The sequence below is a fragment of the Garra rufa genome, chromosome 13 (genome assembly GCF_049309525.1).
Source record: "Garra rufa chromosome 13, GarRuf1.0, whole genome shotgun sequence".
Classification (NCBI taxonomy): domain Eukaryota; kingdom Metazoa; phylum Chordata; class Actinopteri; order Cypriniformes; family Cyprinidae; genus Garra; species Garra rufa.
The window spans coordinates 41,375,210-41,402,421 of NC_133373.1; the positions used below are offsets into that span (position 1 = coordinate 41,375,210).

At 37.9% G+C, this 27,212-nt stretch overlaps 1 protein-coding gene across 21 annotated transcripts in view; it reads left to right on the forward strand.

Annotated features, from left to right (window-relative positions):
* Positions 1–27,212, forward strand: part of afdna (afadin, adherens junction formation factor a) — a 162,819-nt gene that overhangs the window by 107,395 nt on the left and 28,212 nt on the right. For 15 of the 21 annotated variants that reach the window (XM_073816838.1, XM_073816839.1, XM_073816841.1 and 12 more), the window contains 14 exons: positions 5–25; positions 827–972; positions 2,313–2,407; positions 3,265–3,530; positions 5,080–5,223; positions 5,564–5,762; positions 6,092–6,195; positions 8,198–8,278; positions 20,041–20,106; positions 22,179–22,252; positions 23,124–23,242; positions 23,519–23,710; positions 23,813–23,901; positions 26,701–26,886. In XM_073816838.1, coding sequence (XP_073672939.1) covers positions 5–25; positions 827–972; positions 2,313–2,407; positions 3,265–3,530; positions 5,080–5,223; positions 5,564–5,762; positions 6,092–6,195; positions 8,198–8,278; positions 20,041–20,106; positions 22,179–22,252; positions 23,124–23,242; positions 23,519–23,710; positions 23,813–23,901; positions 26,701–26,886 — 1,782 coding nt within the window. The remainder of the gene's footprint in view (positions 1–4; positions 26–826; positions 973–2,312; positions 2,408–3,264; positions 3,531–5,079; positions 5,224–5,563; positions 5,763–6,091; positions 6,196–8,197; positions 8,279–20,040; positions 20,107–22,178; positions 22,253–23,123; positions 23,243–23,518; positions 23,711–23,812; positions 23,902–26,700; positions 26,887–27,212) is intronic. The other 6 variants (XM_073816842.1, XM_073816856.1, XM_073816846.1 and 3 more) reach the window with 1 other exon arrangement.

A 27,212-nucleotide genomic window follows, 5' to 3' on the forward strand; every position in this document is an offset into this window, starting at 1 on the left:
ACAGGAGATTGCTGAAGGTGATCAGGTAGGAGTTCGCACTGCTAGGGAGGCGTCTCATTCTTCCAGTTTCTCTCTCTCTCTCTCTTTCTCTCTCTCTCTCTGTTCTATCTGTCGGCTTGGCTCAGTCTTCCATGCCTCTTTTATCCCCCCATAACAGAAAGCAAACAACCCAAGCCAACTAAGTAATCCCTCCTCCTACGGCTGGACGCAATCGTTCATAACCCCTCATTATGACTCAACCTGGACCATGTGATACTAAAAAACAAACTGATTTTAATTGCGGCATCTTCCATTTTTGACCTCTGCTTACTGCACTTCAGTGTGGATGAGAGACTACCCCATGTTCTTTTGCTTTGTTTGGAAACTTTTAATTTCCTTTTCATTTGACTTCATATCTGTGGTTAATGTCATTGTTCTTATGGATGCGTCCTGTGGCCAGTATGACGTATTCGGGAGGGTTGGGCGGGGGGTTGCTGTCGTCGTCACGTGGGATAGACGTGTGCGGGTATACACACATGTCTGGTTGTTTCTGGACTGTGTGTATCTCCTCTCTGTATTGCAGGGATGTGGGATCCAAAGCAACCAGTCACCGCAGCTTCCCAGTCAGTCCTGCCTAGCTTGAGCTAACTCTTAACGCGTGAATGATTTCTACTCTGTCTGGACGCGGTGACTGGTTGTTGGAGGCCGGGAGGGTTGGACAGAGGCACATGTCTATCCCGGGAGTGCTACTCAGTGCTTTTCATGGCTGTAACTCTTTTCTTTATTGTTTGTATGTCGGGTTGTTTTACTTTAGCTGTGTGTAACGCCCCATCTCTGTGCATTACAGAAACAGAAGAACATCGCCGGGGCTCTGGCCTTTTGGATGGCTAACGCCTCAGAGCTGTTGAACTTCATCAAGCAGGACAAGGATCTCAGTCGCATCACGCTGGATGCACAGGATGTCCTCGCTCACCTGGTTCAGATGGCTTTTAAGTGAGTGTTTGAACATGTATGCATATTTATGCTTAAAATCATGAGCTGTGTTTCAAAACCAGTGAGCTACCATCCTATACAGCATAAATCAGTTTTTTTATATATATTTAGAAAATCCCAGGTCCCACAAATTCTGTGGTTTTCAGTATTTTTGTGCATTTGAACCCTTTCCAACAAGGACTCAATTATTTTGAGATCCATCTTTTCACACTGAGGTCAACTGAGGGACTCATATGCAACTATTACAGGAAAAACCATGCATTAAGAGCCAGGGGTGTAAACTTTTGAACAGAATGAAGATGTGTAATTAGTTTCTTATATTTTCTTATATTGCCTTTTTTTTTCATTTAGTATTGCCCTTTAGAAGCTACAGAAGATAATTATATGTTTCCCAGAAGACAAATTAAGTTAAATTTACCCTGATCTTTAAATTCAAAAAGTTTTCACCTCCGGCTCTTAATACATTGTGTTTCCTATTGGAGCATCAGTGAGCATTTGAACCTTCTGTAATAGTTGCATATGAGTCCCTCAGTTGTCCTCAGTGAGAAAAGATGGATCTCAAAGCTGAAAAACCAAAGAATTTGTGGGACCTGTAGGATTTTTCTAATAAACAGTGGGCAGTTTACTGTCCAGGACAAACAAGGGACAACTATCACTAAACAAAAAAAAAAAAGGCTGTGAATCATTCAGGTAACAACACAGTATTAAGAATCAAGAGTATAAATGGGGTCATTTTTTATAAATAACTAAATACTAAATACAGTACTAAATACTGTTTTGTATGATCCCCTCTATTTTGATAAAATAATTAACATTTTGCAGATTCTGCAAGGTGAACTTTTAACCTCAACTGTAAATAAAATGTAAATTTGACCTTTAACTAAATATTAAATGTACGTTTTACTTTTAGACTTTTACTTTAAATTTAGACCTTTAACTATTTCCATATAATGTGAAAACAATCCATTTAATTGTGATTGATCAATTACAAAAGGGATTTGTAAAATAAGTTCATACTGTGTTCCTGTAACCATTATCAGGCGGCAGGATGTGCTGAATCTAAGGAATGTTCTGGGTCTGGCTTGTATTGGCTGAGCTATAGTTTGGGGGTATAAGAGAGAGTTACGGTCCTGGGGCCGGTTTTCAGCACAAACAATGCGGTCGGAGCGCCTCCGTTTCCTTTAAGCACTGGAATGACCAGCTGAAACAACTGCGCTTTTGTGCGGTTCGTGCGGGTTGTGAAGCAGCCAGGTCTCAGATTTACTGTGGGATTCTACAGGAAGTTCCTTTAGGCCGCTGATGGTGGATATATGGACACTAAATAATGTGTGTTCCTGCAGGTACCTGGTGCACTGCCTGCAGTCGGATCTGAATAACTACATGCCAGCTTTCCTGGAAGATCCAGATGAACAGAACCCTCAGAGGCCCAAGATAGGTGAGCAGAAACCCACCTTTTCAAATGCACAAATCAGGTCACCTTTATTTTTATATATATATTTTTTAAATATGAGACAAATTTGAATTCCTCTGTGCAAAGCAGCTCTAAAAAGACAGTAGTGTTATTATTCAGCTCAAGTCAGTTCAGTATTGCTTTAGTTTAGTTCAGCAGCTGTGCTTAATTCATCAACAGTTGCAGTTTTTGACCTGGCACTTATAAAGATAAGTAGATTGGTAGGTTTGAACCTTTGTTTGAAGGACAAAAGTCAGAATTGCAATTGAAAAAGTTACATGGGACCACCTAGTGGTGGTTTTGAAACTCTACAGCAGATATGTTCAACCCAATGAGTGATATCGACCAGTTTCTTTACAGGAACTTACAACATCCTAATTTCTTTGTTGTCTTGTTCATTGTAGAATGATAAGTAGTCTTATTTTGACAAGTCTGTTTTAACAAAATGACTTGGAAAATGGGCAAACATGCCCTCTTGACTAGAACAGTATCAACATCTTAAGCAATGCAGAAATATGCTGAAAAGAACCAGAAATATTCAAAACATCTTGAGCAATGTAATGACACTTCCAGTTCTTTAGAAGAGTGCTTTCCAAACCTTGTTCCAAGGAACGCCAATTTTAAATGTGATACACATCAGGGACCAACCACAAGAAGCATGCATTTATAGAGAATATAAAAAAAAAACATGCGTTTTGAATGTGTTTCAACCTTTTGTATAGAAAACAGTCTGAGCTAATAGCAGTAGTTCTTAACATTACACCATTAAAATAAATAAAGGAATGTTGGTGTCATTTCTGTTTATACTATATTACAAGCCCTTACTTTCCTCTTTTCCACAGAGGATGTTCTGCACACGTTAACAGGCGCCATGTCTCTTCTGCGGCGGTGCCGTGTCAACGCGGCTCTCACCATTCAGCTCTTCTCTCAGCTCTTCCACTTTGTTAACATGTGGCTCTTTAACAAGCTGGTTACGGAGGCCGACTCAGGCCTGTGCTCACACTACTGGGGCGCCATCCTGCGACAGCAGCTCAGCCATATCGAGGCGTGGGCTGAGAAACAGGGTTTGGAGCTGGCTGCAGACTGCCACCTTAGTCGCATAGTCCAGGTACCACATGCAAATATATACACGAGTCTTTCCCAGAGTTGCATTTATAGCTAAGCTATTTACGTTAAGCCATTGTAAGCTATAAAGTTAAACTGGTTATGTTTATTACACCCTTACGTGCACCTTTTGGGATTTATACATTTTGAATAAAACATGTTCTGCTCTAAATATATACTGTTTTTATTAGAGAGAATGTTTTGGGATTCAATCAAGATATAATTTGCCCCCTATATGAACCTTTTTCTTTTGGTCACATCCACACAAAGAGATTTCTGTACTTTTGCAGACATTTACCTCCACAACATCAGATAAACATGCATGTACATGTACAACAGTATTATAATCCCTTGAGCTGATTTGAGTTGCTTACTTATAGCTTATTCTGTTGTGTATATAATGATTGTTTTATAAGATGGAGGAAAAGCATGCGTCATTTATAAAGATGTGACCTTAGGTTATGTTGCCGCCTGTTTATACTTTCACTAATGTTTTGTTTTCTAGTATAAGGTAGTTGACAAAGTGTACTGTATATTTTATGTTTTCACCAGGGTTTAAATTTAGTGCAAACAAACTATATACACTACCAGTCAAAAGTTTTTCAATAGTAAAAATGTATTTCTGTGACCAAAGCTAAATTTTCAGCATCATTACTCCAGTCTTCAGTGTCAGATGATCCTTCAGAAATCATTCTAATATGGTGATTTGCTGTTCAAGACATATTTTTTATTATTATTATTATTATCAATATTTAAAAATATTTAAATAGAAAGATCTAAAGATCAGCATTGATCTGAAATAAAAAGCTTTTGTAACTTTATACAGTATACCATTCAAAAGCTTGGAGTCAGTATAATTTTATTTTTATTTTTTTATTTTTTGGGGGAAAAATTATAGAAATTACTACTTTTATCTAGTAAAGATGCTCAATTGATCAAAAGTGATGATGAAGACATTACAAAAGATTTCTAATTCAGATAAATGCTGTTCTTCTGAACTTTCTATTCAGCAAAGAAACCTGAAAAAAAATCTACTCAGCTGTTTTCAACATAATACTATTAATAATAAATGTTTTTGAGAAGCAAATCAAAATATTAGAATAATTTCTGAAGAATCATGTGTCTTGAATAATGATGCGAAAAAATATTTGAAATCACAGGAATAAATTATATTTTAAAATATATTCAATAGTAAAAATATATCAAATTTTACTTTTTTTTGCTGTACTTTGGATCAAATAATTCAGGCTTCTTTAAAAAACATTAAAAAAAAACTTTTGGCTGGTAGTGTATATTGTGCAAAAGTGATATGCAGAGAACATTAAAAATACTAAAAGACTTTATTAGTTGTAGTAGAAGTAGTACTAAAAGTGTTTTTATAAAAAGTTATTTACTTTTTCTTATTTTTAATATTTTACCATTTAATATATATTTGTCTGTATAAAGACCCTAATACATAGGCTGCATTATTTCTGAAATGTTTAAAAACCTCAGTGCTAGTCACATGGACTATGTACCAGTACTTTATCATAACTGTCATTTTGTCTCTCTAGGCAACGACTCTCCTCACTATGGACAAATACTCCATGCAAGATGTGCAGAACATCAACAACACCTGCTTCAAGCTCAATTCTCTGCAGCTCAACGCTCTGCTGAGCAACTACCACTGTGCTCCTGATGAGCCCTACATTCCTCCTGTAAGTGAACTGTTTCATTTGGGTTCTCTAGTCCTGGTCTGATGACATGTGTCTATTTTTAGATAAACCGAACCAGGTGTTCTGCCCTTTTACAGTAGCTCTGCTCATTTCCTCGAACCTCAGGGTTTCTCATAATGTGACCTTCTTGTTTGATGTGAAATATTAAACTCATTACTGTAAAAGGTGCTGTAACTGATGTTAGCTGTTCTGGAACTTCTCCCAGACCGAATTAGATGCACCCCATCTTTCCAAAACTCGCTGTACAAAGCGTATCGGAGAGGGAGAAGTTTACTAGAGTTCTTATGTAACATTATGATCATTGTCCCCTTCATGCCCACAGGAGCTGATTGATCATGTGGTGGCTGTGGCTGAGAACACGGCGGACGAACTGGCCCGAAGCGATGGGCGGGAAGTACAGCTGGAGGAGGACCCTGACCTGCAGCTGCCTTTCCTACTGCCCGAGGATGGCTACTCGTGCGACGTGGTGCGGAACATTCCCAACGGATTCCAGGAGTTCCTAGAGCCGCTTTGCCAGAGAGGTATGGATGATAAACAGAGTGCTGCAACTCCAAATGAGTTTCAAGTGTTTGATGTCAGTTGTGGCGTGCACAATAAGTATCAGGTGGATGGTGAATCAGAGGTTGTTGGCTTTGTTTGTTTAAGGCTGATGTGATGCCAGTGGAATGTGGTTTGTTAAGGTTGTGTTCAACAGTCTGTTTGCTGCCATTCCTATCGGTGTTTGTTTTTTGCAAGAGATCGAGAGTGAGTGGGTGTTTTTACAGGTGCGTGACAAAGACCGTGAGAGACCGGTGGATTTAAAGTTTTACCATTTAGTGGATGTGTTCAGAATCCGCTCTTTCTTCTACAGGTTTCTGTCGATTGACACCTCATCCACGCTCTCCGGGAACTTGGACCATCTATTTTGAAGGAGCCGATTGCGACAGTCACTTCTCAGCTGACACGTCAGAACTGGTAAGTTATTATACTGTTTGGAGATGGAAAGATGGATAGATAGACAGACAGATAGATAGATAGATAGATGGATAGATATATGATAGATAGATGGGTAGTAGATAGATAGATAGATAGATAGATAGATAGATAGATAGATAGATGGGTAGATAGACAGGCGGATAGACAGATGGATATATAGATGGATAGATAGACGGATAGATAGACGGATAGACTGATGGATAGATGGGTAGATAGACAGACGGAGAGACAGATAGACAGATGGATAGACTGATGGATAGACTGATGGATAGACTGATGGATAGACTGATGGATAGACTGATGGATAGACTGATGGATAGACTGATGGATAGACTGATGGATAGACAGACGGAGAGACAGACGGAGAGACAGATAGATGGATATATAGATGAATAGATAGACGGATAGATAGATGGATAGACAGACAGATGGATAGACTGATGGATAGATGGGTAGATAGACAGATAGATGGATATATAGATGAATAGATAGATAGATAGACGGATAGATAGATGGATAGATAGATATACAGAGAGACGGATGGAAAGAGAGACGGATAGATAGATGATAGATGGGTAGATAGACAGATGGATATATAGACGGACGGAAGGATAGACAGAAGGACAAATAGATGATAGATGGGTAAATAGACAGACGAATAGATAGATGGGTAAATAGATTGATGGGTAGATGGATTTGCTTTTGACGGCATCAGAAAAGTGCAGTATTTTGTCTCTTTACAACTGAATTTTTAATCTAAGACCCAAATACTAGAGAGATATTTACAAAACGACACCAGGGAATATTTGATGTCAGTTGCTAGTGTGTGTTCTGTCAAGTTAACATTCTCTTAGGTCTCAGCCAACACTAGTTACACCACAGAGGGTAATATTTGACCATAGTGCCCAAGGACTGGATGTAAATGATATCTTTCTCCTTACCCTGAACACACAAAGCCCTTAAATGCTCCTCCTCCCCTGTAATTAGTCTTTTTTACTATCTCTCGTATTTTTACATAAGTATTTTTTTTCGTAATGTCATGATCTCACTTTTTTTTAAACATAATGTCAGTCCACCCAAAAGCAGACAGAGCTGGAGCACAGAGCGCATTTAAATACCACACAGAAATCTGATGAACGCAGCTTGATCGTGTGCCAAACCAACCCTCCCACTCCCACATCCCTTTCTAGCAACCAACCCAGGACCAGTGCTTACCGTAAACTCGCATATTGTACACATGAGATTTAGATATGAAATCTAAATAGACCTTGTTTGCAGTTTCTAGTCGTACTGTGCATTTTCACACATTATTTTACAGATAAGTAATGTTTTCTTTTTGACAGGGATCACCTAGGCTGGAAAAATTCTATGCATTCATTAATTAAGATATCCATGCCAGAAAATCCTTTTCTAAGGGAACATGCTTTAACAAGGCTAAAATTTCTTGTCCTTTTGCCTTACCAAAGCCAAGAAGATTTCTTGCATTAACCCTTTAGTGTTCATAAAGCTCCACCATACTTCAAACCAGCTCTGCTCCCACCCCCCCAAGGTGTACTTAACAATGCAGATGGGTTCCCTGTACAATAAATGCATGCCATGTGCACCATTTACACACTGGAGCTCGCTAAAGAAGAGGCCGTGGCACGGTGCCTCTCTGTGGGAAGCTAGTCTCTTTCTCCCAGGCCCGGCCTGTGCGTAAGCGAGCCCACTGAGGCCTGATGCACTCTGGAGCCGACGCATGTGGCTTTCATTCTTGACTCGTCTCCAGCACCCGCCGTTTTGCTTTGCGGTCGGCTGTGCTCTGAGAACCAGCAGTGGCAGAACCTCCCTAATTTTCTCTCCTACTCCTCCTCTTAGCTCAGTTTGCTCTAGGAACGGCCACCAGACGCAACTTCCAGAAGCAGCGTGGACCTAAAGCTGAACATATAGTTGTGACTTTTTTTTCCCTCTGAGTAAAATCACCTGTCTTCTCTCTCTACAGCCAATGCGGAAGGAACCGGAAGTTGTGACGGTGACTTTGAAGAAACACAATGGGATGGGCCTCAGTATTGTGGCGGCCAAGGTAAGAACTGATTTAGTGACATTTATTGTGTAACTTTCAAAGTCAAGAGAGTAACTGATACCCTAAATCTATGAGAAGGGCATCTGGTTTTGGCATAGAACTAGATCCGATGAGTTTGACGCAGTTGATGTGAACCATTTTAACTGTCCAAACAGAAGAAAGACATGCTTCTGTTTCAAGAATGACATGCTTTTGTTTGATTCAGTCACAAGCTGGTCTGTGTGCTTGTCAAACATTCAAATTTGAAACAGAGTTATAAGCAAATCTTTATGTTTCCGTGTTGGACTGAACGCTGTTCTAGTCCACTGCTTTTAGCAGAAGGAAGTGTCTTCTGGATCGTCAACCCTTTTACAAAATGAGGTCTTTTATGTGTAAAATATTAAATGTTTTGCATGATTCCACCAGTTCCACTTGTCAAGCATAGAAAGTTTCGATTTGTTTAGTTAGTTTCAATGTCAACACTGGAAATTAAGGTTTGTTTATACTCTAAACTCTTTACTAGTATGACCGTTAGAAAGTGCTTTCAGATCCAACATGGACCAGTTTACATTTTTACTGTGCAAGTAAATATTTCTTAATTTTTCATACTGGGATTTTTTTATATGGAAGTGAACAGAAGAACCTTTTTCCCACCAGATGTGCATCAGGTTAGGGGACAGAGAAGAGGCGAGCAAGGGAGGTGTAGTGGTAGGTGAAGGAGGTTAACAGGAACTGTTTATTTTCATAGCAAAACCTCCCCTTTACAGCTTCTATTTTCATCTGTGAGTGTCTCTGAGGAAGCATAAACTTTGGTAGAGGTATAACGGAGGGGAAAAAAGGGAGGGAAGGAGTGAAAAATGGGAGGAGAAAGAAAAGGAGGAGTGAAGAAGGGGTGTAAGGCATGCTCTGGGACAAAGGGGAGGATCTAAAAAGGAGAGGCGGTTTGGTTTGTCCCGGTGTGGAGCTGGGACGCAGCTGGGAATTGCGCTAAAACTTCACCTAACCGTTAGTGAGTCGTGGGAGTTTCTCTTGCATAGTAGTCTGGATGTGGTATTTCCTACTCTGGCTTCAGATATTTGCATATTTGTTTAACATGTAGCCCACTAGTCGCTCCTCAGTAGACCTGCCTGCTTTTGAAAGAGTGGGATAAGTTTTCCTGGACCGCTATTAGTTGAGTCCTCTGTTCATTCTCGACTCCGGGGCAGAGCGTAGCACCATGTGGTTCTCTGTGGTCGGGAGGAAGGAGCCGGTAAGAAACCACTTGACATGGAGTGTGTGTCTTTTTAATGTGGGAGAGTGAGCAAGTAAACGCTGAGAGATTAATGGTGTGCTAAAAAGTCAGCGCAGTGATTTCTGTTTGTTTGCAGTTTTGTTCATTTTCATTCATAAATACAGTGTTTATTGTTAATTCAATTTTATTCGCCTAACGGTAGTTTATAAATCAGAAATATTTTAGGATAAGAATGAAGTATAATCAAGAATAGTAAATGCTGTAGAAGTACTTTTTGTTATTCCTAGTGTCAACTTTTTGAAAAATGGTATCAGATTATTGCAGAATTGAGATCAGTTGAAGATTGAATCAAGAACTGAAATGGTTTTTATGATCTAAACATGGTACTTTTGACTACAGTCAAACCAAAATTTATTCAGGCACCTTCAACATTTCTCACATTATCAGTTTATTTGCTATAGTTTAGAAAATGGTAATAAAATATGACAAAAACTGTGTGTCAGAACTAATTCATCCTGATAATGTCAGATAACTTTGATAGAAAGGTATGTAATGGATTACAAGCACCCCACAATTTTAGACAACTGTTAGATAGACTATCAATACAACTATCAATACTTCTTGACCAGTTACCAGCCAATGCTTAATTTTGTTGTCTGTGGTGTAAATGGTCACATTAGCAATTAAAGAAGAACATGGTCAGGTCAAACTGAATAATTTTTGGACCCACATTTTTATCTGTTTGACTGGTAATCCACTGTATGAACAATTTTTGGGTACAATATGTCACAGTTTGCTTTATTTTACCATCACCACTTGCGTAAATGAACTATAGTGTCCTGTACCCAATAGTAAAAAAATATCAAAAAATTATATCTGGTGTCTGAATAATTTTTGGTTTGACTGTAGATACTCGACAAGGACATGCACACTTGCACACATTAATTCCGGTGACTGTTATCAAGTGTGAGAAAGCAAGGTTTTGCCAGTGTAAACAGAGTAATGTGACTAGACTGCACTAACATGCACGTAGACATTGAATAGGTTGCCACACATTTAAAGTGAATTCAGTTTATGTACAAAGCACACATATTAGTGACTACAGATAAAGCATAGTTTAGCAAGGTGCATATCTCCATTTCATCGTGTGCTAGTTTGAGATAATGTTGTACTCAACATTTCTACGTTTTCAGCTTTAGATGTGCATGGTTGTTCACGTAACGGTATCTTGTAGTCAGGGTCATAGGGATAATGATCACAAGCTCTGAACATTGAGTTCTCCATCATATATCGCAGTGTTAGTGACTCATCATCACTTGTTGCAAACAATCTGACAGCTGCTACCATCACAGGGCTTGATTTGCTCAGGCTGCAGATGTTTGTGCGATAACAGCTCTTTTGGGATGGTGTTGAGTTTCTGGGGGAAGAACAAGGGAAATCCTGACCTGCGTACTTCACATTGACGTGTACCTACCTGGCATTTTCCCACGTTTCTGGATTTACTCTTCTTCAGCACCAAAATGAGTAGTTGCCACAAGAATCACAAAAAATCAGGATTGGTCTTCTGTTTAAAAAAGTTTTCAAAGCAAAACTAAATTTTGTTTGTTTGTGTACATGGTTTGGAGCACAATAGCTCACTGACTTCCTTCTCTGTGCGCTTCTTGATCTCATGTACGACAACAATTGAAGGATGTGACTCCCATACGCGAGCCTGGATTTCCTGAGGACTCGGAGAGTGGAGAACAAAATGTGAACCCAGCGTTAAGTTATCGTGTTAACCTTTGATATGAATTGCAACCAAACTATGTCCGTGCACCAAAGTGACACTTTGTTTTGGTTTGCCGGTTCAAAAGAAAACATGAGCATGAAAACACTGCTCTAGGGATCCAGGACTTCTTTCTAGTGGCTTGAGATGGGATCTTTTGACAGTTGTGGTTGCAGTCCCTACTAGTGCACTTCAGTCCTCAGGCAAAATGAATCCTGACAAGCTCCTATGATCGTCTAAATAGAGACGTTTCAAGCTGTCAGCTTGTATTCATCAAGATGATCACATTTGGGTTCATACCTTGACTCTGCATGTCCGGAGAGAGAGAAAGGGAGGAGATAGAGAATTGTGACCCTTTGGAAGTCCATCTTCTGTTTAAAAGTTTACAGATGTGTCATTCTGCATGATTTTAGTACATGAGAAGACAATCCCAAGTTGTTAGTTAGTTAAACATGGGGGTTTTCTTATGTTTAAAGCAAAGGATTTCAGGCTTGCACATCAAAAAAGAACCTTGAAATTAAGTCTTGACTCGTGTCTTGGACATACAGTTGAAGTCAAAAGTTTACACACAACCTGCAGAATCTGCAAAATGTTAATTATTTTACCAAAAAGGGATCATCTGAAAAAGATGTTTACAATAGTCCACAAGAGAAAAGAATAGTTGAATATAAAAAAATGACCATGTTCAAAAGTTTACATACACCTGATTCTTAATACTGTGTTGTTACCTGAATGATCCACAGCTGTGTTTTTTAGTGATAGTTGTTCATGAGATCCTTGTTTGTCCTGAACAGTTAAACTGCCTGCTGCTATTCAGAAAAATCCTTCAGGTCCTGCAAATTCTTTGGTTTTTCAGCATTTTTGTGTATTTGAACTCTTTCCGACAATGACTGTATGATTTTGAGATTGTCTTTTCACACTAAAGACAACTGAGGGACTCATATGCAACTATTACAGAAGGTTCAAACTCTCACTGATGCTCCAGAAGGAAAAACAATGCAGAGGGGTGAAAACTTGTTGAATTTGAAGATCAGAGTAACTTATTTTGACTTCTTAGGATAATGTAAGTATCTTCTGTAGCTTCCGAATTAAAAAAATATATGATATTTACTTAGGTGAAATAAGAAAATGTACACATCTGATGCATCAGTAAGCATTTGATCCTTTAGTGACGCTTGCATGTGAGTCCCTCAGCTGTCTTCACTGTGAAAAGATGCATCAAATACACAAAAATGTTAAAAAAGCAAATAACCTGAAGGACTTTTCTGAAGAACATTTGGCAGTTTAACTGTTCAGGACAAACAAGGGACTCATGAACTACTATCACTAAACAAAAAAACACAACTGTGGATCATTCAGGTAACAACAGTATTATGAAACAATTATTATAAATTATTATTAATGTAATTTTCTCTTGTGGAATATTGTGTAAAATATTGTATTCAGGTCAGTACTAAATACAAAACAACACGCATTTTGTATGATCCCTCTCATTTTTGTCAAATAATTAACGTTTTGCAAATTCTGCAAGGTGTACGTAAACTTTTGACTTCAACTGTAATTCTGTGCCTTTACAATAAAAGATTCCTAGAAGAGACGTTTCCTTTGTGTCCAAAAACGGAGCTGTCTTCTAAACACACCGCCAGAGGACCGTGAAGGAAGACAGACTTCTTTGTTTGGTCTTTCCTAACTGAAGCAAGCAGCCCGAGAGTCTGCAGATCATTAGAGCCGAAATGGAGGCCACTCAGACGTGATGAAGACCGTCGGCTGAAAGCAGCTCATTATTGAAAGCCTCTTGTGTTAGTCATGATATTTTGCACCCACCATTAGCCCGACAGCCTCGGCGGTCCATCTGTCTTCCATCCGTCTAGACGTGATGGTAAGGACCTGCAACGTTCAGGAGCAAACTACTGTCCTGCCTGCTTTTTCCCTGACTGCTGTGTTTGTTGTGGGTGATTAATCGGGGCAGGAAATGATGGTGGCGGGTCAAGTTTCAGTGAATAGATCTATTTTCTGTTTTCCTAGTCCACTGTGGACTCCACCGTCTCGGTCAGAGGTCAGGCACTGCTTTGACTCCCTGGGGCTGTTAACAAATTACACTAGATCGTTTATGCCTACACGTGCAGCTCCCTGAAGACTTCATTCACCAATCACATCTACAACTGTAAGTTGTGCGTTTGACATACGAGTCCCCAGAGACTACACCACCAGTGTTTTGAGACTGAAGACTGAAGTTCAATTCTGCATCGTCTTGCCTAAGCTGGGCTTCAAATTTCCTGTATTTGCAACGGCAGGTTTGGGAAGCTTTTCCATGCACAGGAAGCGTCAGGGTGGGACCTCGAAGCTGTAGACTTTGTTTGCTTGCTTCCATGTGGTTTTAGGACCTTCAAAGGAAACTGGAGTTCTGTGGTTTGAGCATCTGCTCCAAGTACTGTTATCAGTGAACACCTTCAGACTTCAACACCTTCCTGTTAATGTCTAATGTCTGCACTGCAGATGCAAGCATATTGCGACTATGCCAGACAGCAGCTTACAGGGTAAATATGAGCTTGTGTGTGGGACTCAAGTAAACAGAGACTTCGTCCCCAAGTTCACTGACCTTTGGTCATTTTTACCCTCTGACACACTGAAAGGCAAATAACCTGCTCCTGTTAAGAAGCTTGCAGGGATAACGGTTTCTATTTTTGCTTGTGAGGAATTTAGCTCCTGTAAAATATTATTTACAACCCAAGATGGGTTCACAGCGTCTATTAGCTGCAGACATTATAATTGTCTTTTAGCTGTGCTCCTGGCAGTGTCCCTGGAAAGATAAGCATGAAAACAACCACACCTAGAATACAATCCCACACCACACGTTCAGCGACATGCACACTTACGCAACAGGTGTTGAACTAAGTAAGGTGTTGTTAGTAACACCTCACCTATTAATTTGAGTTGTTAATTTACCTACACTAACTGTCAACAGTTTTGGAACAGTAAGATTTTTTATATTCTTTAAAGAAGTCTCTTCTGCTCACCAAGCCTGCATTAGTTTGATCCAACATACAGCAAAAGCAGTAATAATGTGAAATATTTTTATTTAAAAGAACTAATACAAACGGCAAATTATAGTAATTAATACTTTTGATCAAAAGTGATGATAAAGACATTTATAACGTTACAAAAGATTCTGTTTCAGATAAATGCTGTTCTTCTGAACTTTCTATTCATCAAAGAAACCTGAGGAAAGTATACTCAGCTGTTTTCAACATAATAATAATGCATGTTATAGTCGCACTTTATTTTAGGGTCCAATTCTCGCTATTAACAAACCATTAACTACGATTTTTACCTCAATAAACTCATAATTTGTTGCTTATTAATAATAAGGTAGTTGTTAAGTTTAGGGAATTGGTTAGGATTAGGGATGTAGAATATGGTCATGCAGAATAAATGCTTTATAAATATAAACAACCAATATGAGCAGCAAATCAGAATATTAGGATGATTTCTGAAGGATCATGTGACTGAAGTAATGATGCTAAAAATCGGTTTTGAAATCACAGGAAGAAATGACAGTTTCAAACATATTCAAATAGAAAACGGTTATTTAAACATTTAAAAATATTTTAAAATTGTTTCTTTCCGTATTCTTTGGATCAAATAAATGCAGGCTTGATGATCATCTATCTATCTATCTATCTGTCTATCTGTCTATCATTTTATCTTTCTGTCTGTCTATTATTTCTTTGCCTTATTGTTTTATCTATCTCCCTTGTCTGTCTTTCGTTCTATCTTTTTTTCTGTCCGTTTTGTTTTGTCTGTATTATTGTCTGTCATCATTCTGGCTATCTATGTGTGTATCTGTGTATTGTTCTGTCTATCTATCATTATGTCTATCATACTCTCTATAAGTCCTATAAACCTTCAGATCTTAAACTAACATTTAAAGTTTGTCTTACATTTTTAAATTTCAAATCATTTAAATTCCAATTAAAATTCCAATAATAGAGACCATAGATGTAACAAATATTTGTGTTTTGCGAATAATGTCCTCATTTTGAATTGCAGCAACATGTTAAATGAGATTTTGGGCTTGTGTACTTGCACTGAGTGTTTCGAGTGCTCTCCTAATATTTTGTTGTCTAAGGAAATAAACTTTGAAAGAAAGCTCTGTAAATTTAAAGAGATAATATTCTCAATGAAAACATTTCAAATATGTTCTTTGTTTACTTTTAGAAAGTAATAACCCTTATCCATATTCTTTAGCCTTCCAGCACAGTAATGAACTCCATGCCAGCATCACCTCACCCCTTGTTTTAAAAACAGTAGCAATTAGTTCTCTTGTTAACATGCATCTGTTTTTTATCAGTGGCTTTTATAGACCTTACTCCGTTTCATGTTCTGCGCGCCAGGTTTTCAGCTTTGATCAAAGCTAGTTTAACCCAGGTTTCCTGAGGAAAGGTCAGCTAAGTTGCTCTCCCACCAGGTCTGCACAAGCCTCCTGCATCAGTCGTGTTTAGACGGCATGGAAACCACCCCGCCTCAGAACTCAACCTCAGGGCTTCTCGTGTGTCTTTCACCGCAGGTTCACTCTTTAATGTGGAGAGACTGGTTTTTGAATGGTTGTTTCTCATCACAGCGTAATACGTACTCTCAAAGTCTAATCAGAGAGCTTTTGGGCTTTGCCAGGCGACATGCATCTCTCTCAGGACTCAGACAAGTGAGACCTTACAGCAGATGAAAAGTGGCTCACGTGCAAGATTGGCATATCTGTATTTTAGTATTGTCACTTGTTGATAATAGGAACTCGGTGTCCACTGTGTTGCATTAGGTATTATGTCATATGCAGGCCTTGATGCCTCTTGTGAAATGGCATACGCAGAATTTTTGGCTGGTCATAGTGTGCACTGGATTTTCAGTGTTTTTTTGTTTTTTTGTGGTGTCACTGACAATGAGAAGCAAATCTAATTCCTAATACAGTGTGACAGTCACAACAAATTAGAACTTAAACAGTTAGACATTTTACATAAATTTGTTGAAATTTGTAAACACTTTACAGTGTAGTTAATTTTTTTTAAACAGTTGAATGCAATGCAAGATATCTAGAACTAACAATGAACAATAATATTTAAATAAAGATTATTGGAGTTTTTTGTATTAATTTATTGATTTATAGATTCGAAAATACTATCTTTTTGAAGTTTTAAAGTTTTTCTACTTAATTTCACATTTACTTGCCATTTCTTTGTAATTGTTTGTGAAATTTACTAGCAATTTCTGAGTGAAAATAGTTTCTACATCAAAAAATAAGTGTAGCTTAGTGTTCATTTGTTAATTTGATGTATATTAATATTAAATAAAAATTTGGATGCATAAAGTATTGTGACCTAACAAATAATAAACAATAGCAACTAAATATTCATATTTTATTTGCCAAATTAATTTTCATGTTAGATATCCATACAAGAATTGTATAAATCATAATTAGAATAATTATTTTATTTATATATTGCATTAATATAACAATAATTATTTTACCAAAAAAGGGATCATACTACACAAAATAATAGTTGAATTTATAAAAATGACCCTGTTCAAAAGTTTACATACACTTGATTCTTAATACTGTGTTGTTATCTGAATGATCAACAGCTGTTTTTTTTTATTTAGTGATAGTTGTTCATGAGTCCATTGTTTGTCCTAAAAAGTTAAACTGCTAGGTGTATGTAAACTTTTGACCTCAACTGTATATACTGTTGTTTACTATTAATTCATGTTTTCATGTTTAACTTGACTGTAGTTTTAGTACTTTAAAATATCAGTTTGTTGTAGCTTAGTATACAATATTCCAAAACTTGGTTACTATTTCTGCCAATCCTGTGGAATGCCCCCACCCGTTTGTTGTGTATACTCCCAATGAGGAGTGGCCATTGTCCAGGATCATGTCATATCGCCCTCACAATATACAGGATAGAAGTTACTTGTGCTGAACCAAGGCAGAGCAAGTAGCGGTAGGTTGTTTTTACTCATCTGCACCACAAGTAGACTGGTTTTGTAGCATTTTAATGGTCTTATTGCATGGCATCCTTGTGTCTTTTAAATGTGATTAGCATACAAATTGCTCAATCTGTATTTGGTGACCACACCCTTGAATTAATGCTGTAGGGTTTTTGGAACATTGTTGTTTTTGGTCAACTTTTAGACTGTAGACTTTGTTCAGAATGTTAAAATTCAGCCTGGCCGATTGCATTATAACTGGCGTGACCTCGATCATTTTAGAGGCCTGTTAGCACACAGTGCGTGTGTTGATGTTTTTCTTATATTTGTGGTTAAGTCCTGAATGTTAACTGAGATTTCTGAGTGATATTCATGTGGTGTTCATATTACAGCTGTGTTTGAATTGTAGGGTGTGTTTATGCCAGTGTAATGTGAGTGGGTTATGGGGGTCTGTGGCTAACATTGGCTTTATTTCAGAGGGCAGAATAAAAGACGTTGCCGTTTCCCAGGCAGATTCTGTTACTGGGTTTCCCAACCCATTGCTTCTGGTCAGCTTCATTAAGGCTTTTCACTATTATGGACAAGATGTGACATGCTTATGAGCGATGTGGTACACATACCAATCAAATCAAAGTTTTCACATCTCATTATTGTCTAATAAAACTATTTGAGAAACTATTTCAGAATGAGCCACCTAGTAAGTGTAATTTCACCATTTGAATCCAACAGGCATCTTATTACATTGATGATCAGAACAGATTCAGTTTAATCTTTCCTGCTCAAGGTAGATTATCACTGACGTTTGTGGTGTGTGGATCTTTTCTGAGACAGCATACAACAGCAGGATTGTATGGTAAATGTAGATGGCATACTTGGTTTTTCATAAACCAGAAAAAAAAAAACAGAACCAGTGGGCTCAGTCTGTGACTGCTTGGGAGTGTTGTAGACTTGGGTGGCGTGCCATTTAGTAAATGGTTTGTTATGACCATGAAAGCATCATTTTGAGTATGGCATGGGCTTTTAGAGATCTGACCTTGGCATTCAGAAGTACATACTTTACTGTTGAAAGAGTTCATATGAGGCTGCTAAAACATAGAATAATATGTATGTTGACTTTTAAAGGAACAGGTTTTTTTTTTTCCATTTAACAGAAGTGCAGTTATTTAGATCTTTTTTGTACAATGAAAGTGGATGGAGACTGGACTTGTCAAGCTTGAGAAATTTGTAAAAAACACTGTTAAGTTTACATCCCCCTTTCAGTATCTGCAAAATGTTAATTATTTTACCAAAATAAATGGGTTCATACAAAATGCATGTTATTGTTTATTTAGTACTGACGGAATATTTTACATAAGATGTTTTCATAAAGTCCACTTTAGAAAACAATAGTTGAATTTATAGAAATAACCCTGTTGACATATTCTTGATTCTTAATACTGTGTTGTTACCTGAATGATCCACAGCTGTGTTTTTTCTTTAGTAATAGTTGTTCATGAGTCCCTTGTTTGTTCTGAACAGTTAAACTGCCTGCTGTTCTTCAGAAAAGTCCTTCAGGTTCTACAAATTATTTGGTTTTCTAGCAGTTTTGTGTATTTGAACCCTTTCCAACAATGATTGTATGATTTTGAGATCCATATTTTCATTCTGAGGACAACTGAGAGACTCATATGCAACTATTACAGAAGGTTCAAACGCTTACTGATGCTCCAGAAAGAAAAATGATGCATTAAGAGCCGTGGGGTGAAAATTTGTTCAATTTGAAGATCAGGGTAAAACTTATTTTTGTCTTCTGAGAAACATGAACCTATCTTCTGTAGCCTCTAAAGGGCAGTACTAAATTAAAAAAAACATGATATTTAGGCAAAATAAGAAAATTGTACGCACTCCGGCTCTTAATGCATGGTTTGTCACAAAAGAATGAAGTATTAAATTTTCTTTTTTAACTCTTAAGATTTTTGGTCACAGAGCTTGTTTTTGCTATGTTTGTGCAGATGTGAGGGTTTGTCAGACTTGTCAGGTGGATGGGTATTTGTAGTTTGTGTTTCTGTATGAGAAAACAGCTGAGATGCCTGGGAATGTAGTACAGACCTCACATTTTTAAAGTTAATTTTTAGCATGATCCCCCTTAAATAGAACCGCTGGCAGCAGCCAGGGGATTTTGGGTACTTGCTTGCTCAAATAGCAAATCCAGCCATCGGAAAAAAACAAATGATTCTAACTTAAAACCGCAGTCTTTAAACAAACCCCTTCAAAGCTCATGTCACTGGCGCTCCGTCAGCTTAAAGCTTTGAACAGACCATTTAACTCCCAGTTATGAAGCATTACGTGTTAGAAATGTTATGTTCGAGTGTTGAAACTTACCATTTAAAGTCTGCAGGAAGTCCTTCAATGAATACTTCGTTTTATCCCATTATATTAGATAATTACTAGATTTTATTTTGAAAGATGCTTCTCTAGCATGCAATGGCATTTAGGTCGAGCTGATCTCAATGGGTGCACAGTTTCAGCAACCAGATGGCCCGTGTCAGATGATGACCTCTGACCCGGGATATAGGATGAAGAATTTCGAGAGGGTTAAACATGGCTAGTTTAAACAAGAACTACTTCAGATCTGGTCTGAATTTATGAATGAGTTTATTTATATGAATGTCTTCACTGCTAGCTCCAGATTTATAGTCTTTTATGAATGTATGCCTGGTTTCTTCATCCTGCAGTTTCTACAGCGGAACTAGTGGAGCCTGTAAATGACATTTAGATGTTTCTCAGAGTGCTAATAAACTGTTTTGCTCTCTCTTTTGTGTTTTGTAGGGTGCCGGACAGGACAAACTTGGTATTTACATCAAGTCTGTTGTCAAAGGAGGTGCGGCAGACATTGTAAGTTCGGTTTGGTTTATATTATGTTCTTTATTGGCAGATACAGATGCTTTGACCTCATTTCTTCAGAAACAAGTGTAAATATAGCTGCTAGCAGCAATTAAGGGGCCAATCATTCAAAGGGGAAAATGAAGAGCTAAGGATGGCAGGAACAGCAGACCAACTGCAATGCTAATGCTATCTACAGTTATTAGCATTTTTGGAAATTTTATAATTAGTAGATAATGAATGGTTCATGACTCTTGACCAATAGGTGGCGCTGCTACCAAATTGATGTGGTGTAATCACTGTGAGGTGACAATGCCCCATACAAAATTTGGTGCAAATATCTCAAAGCTTTGCAGAGATACAGCTTCAGATGCACTTTGGCATCTTTTCAGCTAATTCGTTGATGCGTTAAACGAAAACCATTTTGAATATCGACACGAAATCCATAACTTTTTGTCAGCATGGTCTGAAGATGATCTGAGTCAAATTTGGTGAAAATCTAAACGGTCTAGGAGTACAAAAAAGTAGGACGAGGAAGTTCAGCCAAAATTGGCAAAATTGGTATCGGTGTTCTCAGCATGACCGAAGAAATCTATCAAAATCAGTTTTATTTCAATAGGCTAATGTACACAAAAGTTATTAGCATTTTTCTAACTTTCGTTATAACGGCCCCAAAATTTGTGTACATTCAGGGCATGGTGCCGAACATTTTTGTAATTAATGTCGAAACGATACGCTAATCCGTTCTCAAGATACAGCATTTTAAAGCTAAATTCAAAATGGCCGACACCCAAAATGGCTGACATGGGAAAATTGGATATGACACACCGAATCTAAAGAGACCATTTTTGTGATTTTTGGACAAATCATTCAGACGTTATAAAGAAAAATAGCCATTTTTCGTATCTCCTGACCACTAGGGGGCACTGCACTGAAACACTACAGGTAGCCTCAGGTCATGCTTGTTATAACGCACACCAAGTTTGGTGTCAATATGCCAAACTGTTACGGAGATATAGCCTCACATTGATTTTTGCTAGCTTTTCGTAGAATTCTTTCGTGTGTTATTTGTGAACGGCTGGATGAATCAACTTGAATTCCATAACTTTTTGCCAGCATGTTCTGAAGATGATCTGGATCAATTTTTGTGACAATCGGTGCAACGGCCTAGGACGAGTTGGAAAAAGTAGGTTTTACGAACAATTGAGAATAGCGAAAAAACTAAACCTTACGATTTTTGAATTTTGGTGTCCATTCGACTCGGCCAAGAAATCAGAAGAAAAAAAAATTTGTTGTGTGGCTTATGGTTCAAACGTTATTAGCAAAAATCTTTTGAAAGTTTGGACAAGTGGTGGCGCTAGAGAGTTTGAGTTAGAGACTCCAAACTTGCTATGGTTAATGTTGGGACTGTCCTCTATCAGTGTGCAAAATTATACAACTTTCCCGCAAGCGGTTCTATGGGCTGCCATAGACTTGCAGCGGAAGAGGAAGAAGAAGAATAACGCCAACGGATACAATAGGTGCCACCGCACCTTCGGTGCTTGGCCCCTAATTTCTGATAGTACTCCATACTATATGTGAGCCTGGACCACTATTTTGTCTTTGAATAAATGAGCTTTCCATTGATGTATAGTTTGTTAGGATAGGACAATATTTGGCCAAGATACAGCTATTTGAAAATCTGGAATCTGAGGGTGCAAAAAATAAAAATAAAAATCGCCTTGAAAGTTATCCAAATGAAGTTCTTAGCAATGCATATTACTAATCAAAAAGTAAGGTTTGATATATTTGTGGTAGGAAATTTACATATTATCTTTACTTGATCTTTACTTAATACCCTAATGTTTTTTGGCATAAAACAAAAAAACGATAAATTTGACCCATACAATGTATTTTTGGCTATTGCTACAAATATACCCGTGCTACTTAAGACTGGTTTTGTGGTCCAGGGTCACATATTTGGAGTTGAAGATGTAAAATCTGTTAAAAATCATAATTTTTTTTTCTTCATAAAAAGTACAAATCTAGTTCAACCTTGCCGTTTTATGACTGTTTGGGTCTTAATTTTAAATGTTTCTCTTTAGGATGGGCGTCTGGCTGCTGGAGACCAGTTGCTCAGCGTGGATGGAAGAAGTCTGGTCGGCCTCTCGCAGGAAAGGTATTTCTGTAGCATTTAGTCTTTTAATAATGATGTCTGCTGAATAGGATTTTACTAAATTTGAAATGGACTTACATGTAAAGCATGCAATATCCGGCTATGTTGAAGAAGATGAGCTTCTCAGTTAAATAAATAAACCATTTCATTACATCACATAAGCAAGGACTGTGTCTTAATATAGACAATTAAGTGGCACAAGAACAAAATATGACTCGCATCTCAGTCTTTGGAACGCAGTCAGGCAAAAATGGCACTAAAATACCTCTAAAATGTAATTTAATGTCTGGGTCTCATTGGGATTGTTGAATCTATTTGGCATAATGAATGAAATAGTAAATTTGCACTCTTTAAAATAAGAAATGCTCCTAAAAAGTGTCACAAGTTGCCTTTTAATGGAGAAGTTACATTTCTAACACAGTGGTTTGTGATGTAATTATCCTGGATTTGACTTGCAAGCATCGTTATTCCTAGTTTCCAGCCATTAAGCTGTGTAGAACAAAGCACCTTTTGATTGCAAAGTCAAAACGGCTTAAAAAACGTCCAAAAAATTGCATTTATGCTTCTTGCTTGTAGTTTTGAGATGTGGCGGAATTGATGAAACTCCTAAATCTGTGGATTTGACTTAAATGGAAAGCATATGGCTCTAAACACTTGTAAATGAACACAACTTGAGTTGCCTTTGGGATTCGTTCCAGCCTCCGTCTCTTTGTTTACAGTTAGCTGACGGCAAATCCAAACAGACATACTATGAGATTAGTCTCTTTGAATAATCTCTTATGGGATTGCACAAGTAATGCTTTAAACATCAAATGCATTCACCGTAGGCTAGAGTTTTGTGTTTCACTCAAACATATATGTCTCTGTTTTGTAGGGCGGCGGAATTGATGACACGAACCGGTTCGGTTGTAACGCTCGAGGTGGCCAAACAGGGAGCCATTTACCACGGTCTGGCCACGCTTCTCAGCCAGCCGTCCCCCATGATGCCCCGTGGTAAGCAAATGCGGCACAAATATTTATTTAAATCTCTAATGTGCTGCAGTATTCCGCTTAAAAAAATGTCAGCGGCTGCTGCGCAGCATGCCAGTGCGACTAATAAAAAAAGGTGGAAATGTGGTGGATCTGGCAACCGCAGCATTCCCAGTCACACGAAACGGTTCAATCTAAATGCTTTTGACATATGTCTGGTAATGTTTCTGATTTGGTGCATTGTGGGTGATTTCCCCCATTACAGAGAGTCTCATTCAAGCCTCTTATTTATCTCTGCAGCATCAGATCGTGGACGTGGAGACAAGGGAAAGCTGAGACCAAAGAGCGAGGGCTTTGAGCTCTACAACAACTCTGTGCAGAACGGCTCGCCTGAGAGCCCCCAAGGCACATGGGACACCTATCCTGAACCAAAGAAGGAGGACAGGTTGTTGAAGAACCGCGCAGACCACCGCTCCAGCCCGAATGTGGCTAGTAAGTCTGCCACTTCAAACGCTTGCCATAATTGTTAGTGTGGTTGAAGTGCTGACATTATGTTAATAATGTGCACTTTTTTTTTCTTTTTTTTTTTTAAAGACCAGGCTCAGAGTCCAGGCGGGAAGCCTGTTTACCCAGGAGCTCCAGGAAAGATTACTTCTGTCTCGACGGGTAACCTCTGCCCTGATGTGAGTACACACAATCATCGGCACCTCTAAGATGAATGTTGCACGTGTATGCCGAAGCTCTCTTTCCCCAGTGAATTAAGTGTTTGTAGCGCTGCTATTTAGCAACACTGCTATTGGACATACAGTGCAACCTTCGTCATTTCTGAACAAATAAGACAAATAAGTGAATCCAAAACCTAGTGGAAAGTATAGGTCAACCAATTCCAGAATGCTTGAGTCTTATGAGCTGGTTCTTTTAAGTGAATCAAAATTCTTCCAAGTGGAAAGAATGGTCTAACCGATTCCAGAACAAATGATTCTTGTTAACTGGTTCTTTTCAACAATTCAAAAGCATGCCACATGAAAAAACATATTTTCCAAACATATTGGAAACACGGTGTGAAAAGTACAGTCCAACCAGTTCCTGTCATTTGGAGTTGGTTCTTTTGAGCAAATCAAAAATCTAACCATGTAAAAAGTGTAGTCCAGGCAATTCCCAAACAAAATGAGTCTTACGAATTCTTTTTTGTCAAATCAAAACATATAGCATGACCAGCCTAGTTTAACTAGTTCCTAAACAAACAATTATTTTTAAATTAATTAAAAATGTGAAAAGCACAGTCCAATCGATTCTCAAACAAATGATTTCTTTATGTTTGACTGAGAAACATACTGCATGGCCATGTGTCTTGGTTCTTTTGGGCACATCAAAAACCTAACCATGTGAAAAGTGTAATCCAGCCGATTCCCAAACAAATGAGTCTTACAACTTGGTTTTAACGATTCAAAAGCAATCCACATTATAGTTCAACCATTTTCCAAACATATGAGCTAGAAACATTGTGTGCCAATTACACTCCAACTAGTTTCTGAACAAATGAGTCTTTTGAGTTGGTTCTTTTTTGCAAATCAAAAACCTACCATGTGAAAAGTATAAACGATTTCCAAACAAATTAGTCTTATGGCTCTTCTTTTGGCAAATCAAAACATACATCATGACCAGTGTAGTTTAACTAGTTCCTAAACAAATGAATCTATTTTTAATTAATTAAAAACACACCATGTGAAAAGTACAGCCCATTCGATTCTCGAACAAATTAATTGTATGAGTTCATTCCTTATTATTGAGTCAGAAACATACAGCATGGCCAGTCTAGTTTAACCGATTCACAAACAAATGACTCTTGTGAGCGGTTTCTTTTTAATGATTTAAAAGAAAAGTGTAGTTCAAACATTTTCCAAACATATGAGCTGGAAACATACAGTGTGCAAAGTACACTTCAACTAGTTCCTGAGCAAATTAGTCTTTTGAGTTGGATTCTTTTTGGTAAATAAAAAACCTACCATGTGAAAAGTATAAAAACAAATTCAAAACAAAGGGGTCTTATGGCTCTTTTTTTGGAAAATCAAAGCATACAGCATGACCAGTATAGTTTCACAAACAAATGACTGTTATAAACTGGTTCTTTTTAATGATTTAAAAGAATACCACATGAATATAGTTCAACCATTTTCCAAGCATATGAGTTGAGAACATACAGTGTGAATATTACACTCCAACCAGTTTCTGAACAAGTGAGTTGGTTCTGTTTACAAATTAGGAATAGGAACCTACCATGTGAAAAGTATAGTCTAGCATTTTTTCATTAATTAAAAACATACCATGTGAGAAGTCTATTCGATTCTCAAACAAATGAATTGTATGTGTTGATTCCTTATTTTTTAATCAAAAGCATACAGCATGGCCAGTGTAGTTTGACCGATTCACAAACAAATTACTCTTATAAGCTTGTTCTTTTCAACAATTCACGAAAAGTATAGTTTATTTTCCAATCATTTTCCAAATGGATGAGTCTTATAAGTTTGTTCTTAGTAGTGAATCAAAACATACAGCATGACTAGTGTAGTTTATCCAATAATACAACAAATGTCTTTTATGAGTTGGTTCTTTAGTAAATCAAACGATCACCAGCACATACAATTCATTTTATTAAAATTTTCCTAAAGGAATAAGAAAATTAAGTCATTAAGAAAAAGTGGCTACTTCAGCTATACTGAAGCTGTTTTAGGGGACAGTATCAGCAACTTACACTCTATAACTGAATTTAAAATGGGTATAAATAGCAGTGTTTGACTAAAAATATATTTTGCTTGAAAAAAGCGGATGTAAATTTGCTTGACTATGGACTTAGTCACGCTGTTACATGACTTTAACAAATTGCACTGATCCTTTTGAACCAACCCAAAAGTAAATTGTTGTGTTTTTGTTATGCACAGTTAATTGGAATATGACTCATTGCTAGAAAAACTAAACAATTTTGTAAATTGCCGAGCTAGTGACACATTACTGAAATATGTTGTTAAGTTAGTAGTGCCACCTCTTTTGTGTGTTACTCCCTTATATCCAGAAGCACATGAGAATAGTTAATGTCGAAATGTGTTGCGCTTTCAGATGTTGTAATGTGGTTGTGTCTTCTTCAGTGAAGCCTCTTCTGCTTTTAATCAAATCACCAGAAACTCTCAAATCCAAACACACACCAGAACATGTTTTTAGTCTCAGAAACCACAGCCCAATCCAAGCCTAATAAAACCCTGATTTGTGGCTATTTGTTGTCCACTTGTTGCAATTAATCCAAATCATGTCTGTAACCACTATCTGATTGGCTAATCACTCTTTGATCCACATTCCTTGCTTCTCTTTGATTTATACACATGCATACAAGCTCTCAGATTAGTTTCTGTAATCAGTAATACACTAAAAAGAGATTGAAAGAGATTGTCACAGCTCTGTCTAATGTCTTTACCCTGTTTGTCCCACAGGAGGAGCCCTCTCCACCCCGTCCAGAGGCGTACCCGATCCCTACTCAGACATACCCAAGGGAATACTTCACCTTCCCAGCCTCCAAATCTCAGGATAGGATGGGCCCCGGCCAGCCCTGGCAAAACAACGAACCGGAGCCTCTCCCGCCTATGGATAACCACTCTAACAACAGCATGGCTATGCAGGTTAGCCTTTTTAGGAAGAGAATGCATTTGAGTGCTGTGTGGTGTCCTGATGCCATAGTCGTGTCACGACTCAACACTGGCAGTACCACAGTGTTTTTCATAATAGAAAAACATATTAACACGCTTGCTGTTCAGTTTGTGTATATTATTAAAGGAACACTCCACTTTTTTGGGAAATAGGCTCATTCCCCAATTCCCCCTGAGTTAATAAGTTGGGTTGAGTTTCCATATTTGTTGTATTTAAAACTTGACTCTTCTGTAGTTATATCGTGTACTAAGACCGGTGGAAATGCAAAGCTGCGAGTTTCTAGGCTGATAAGATTAGG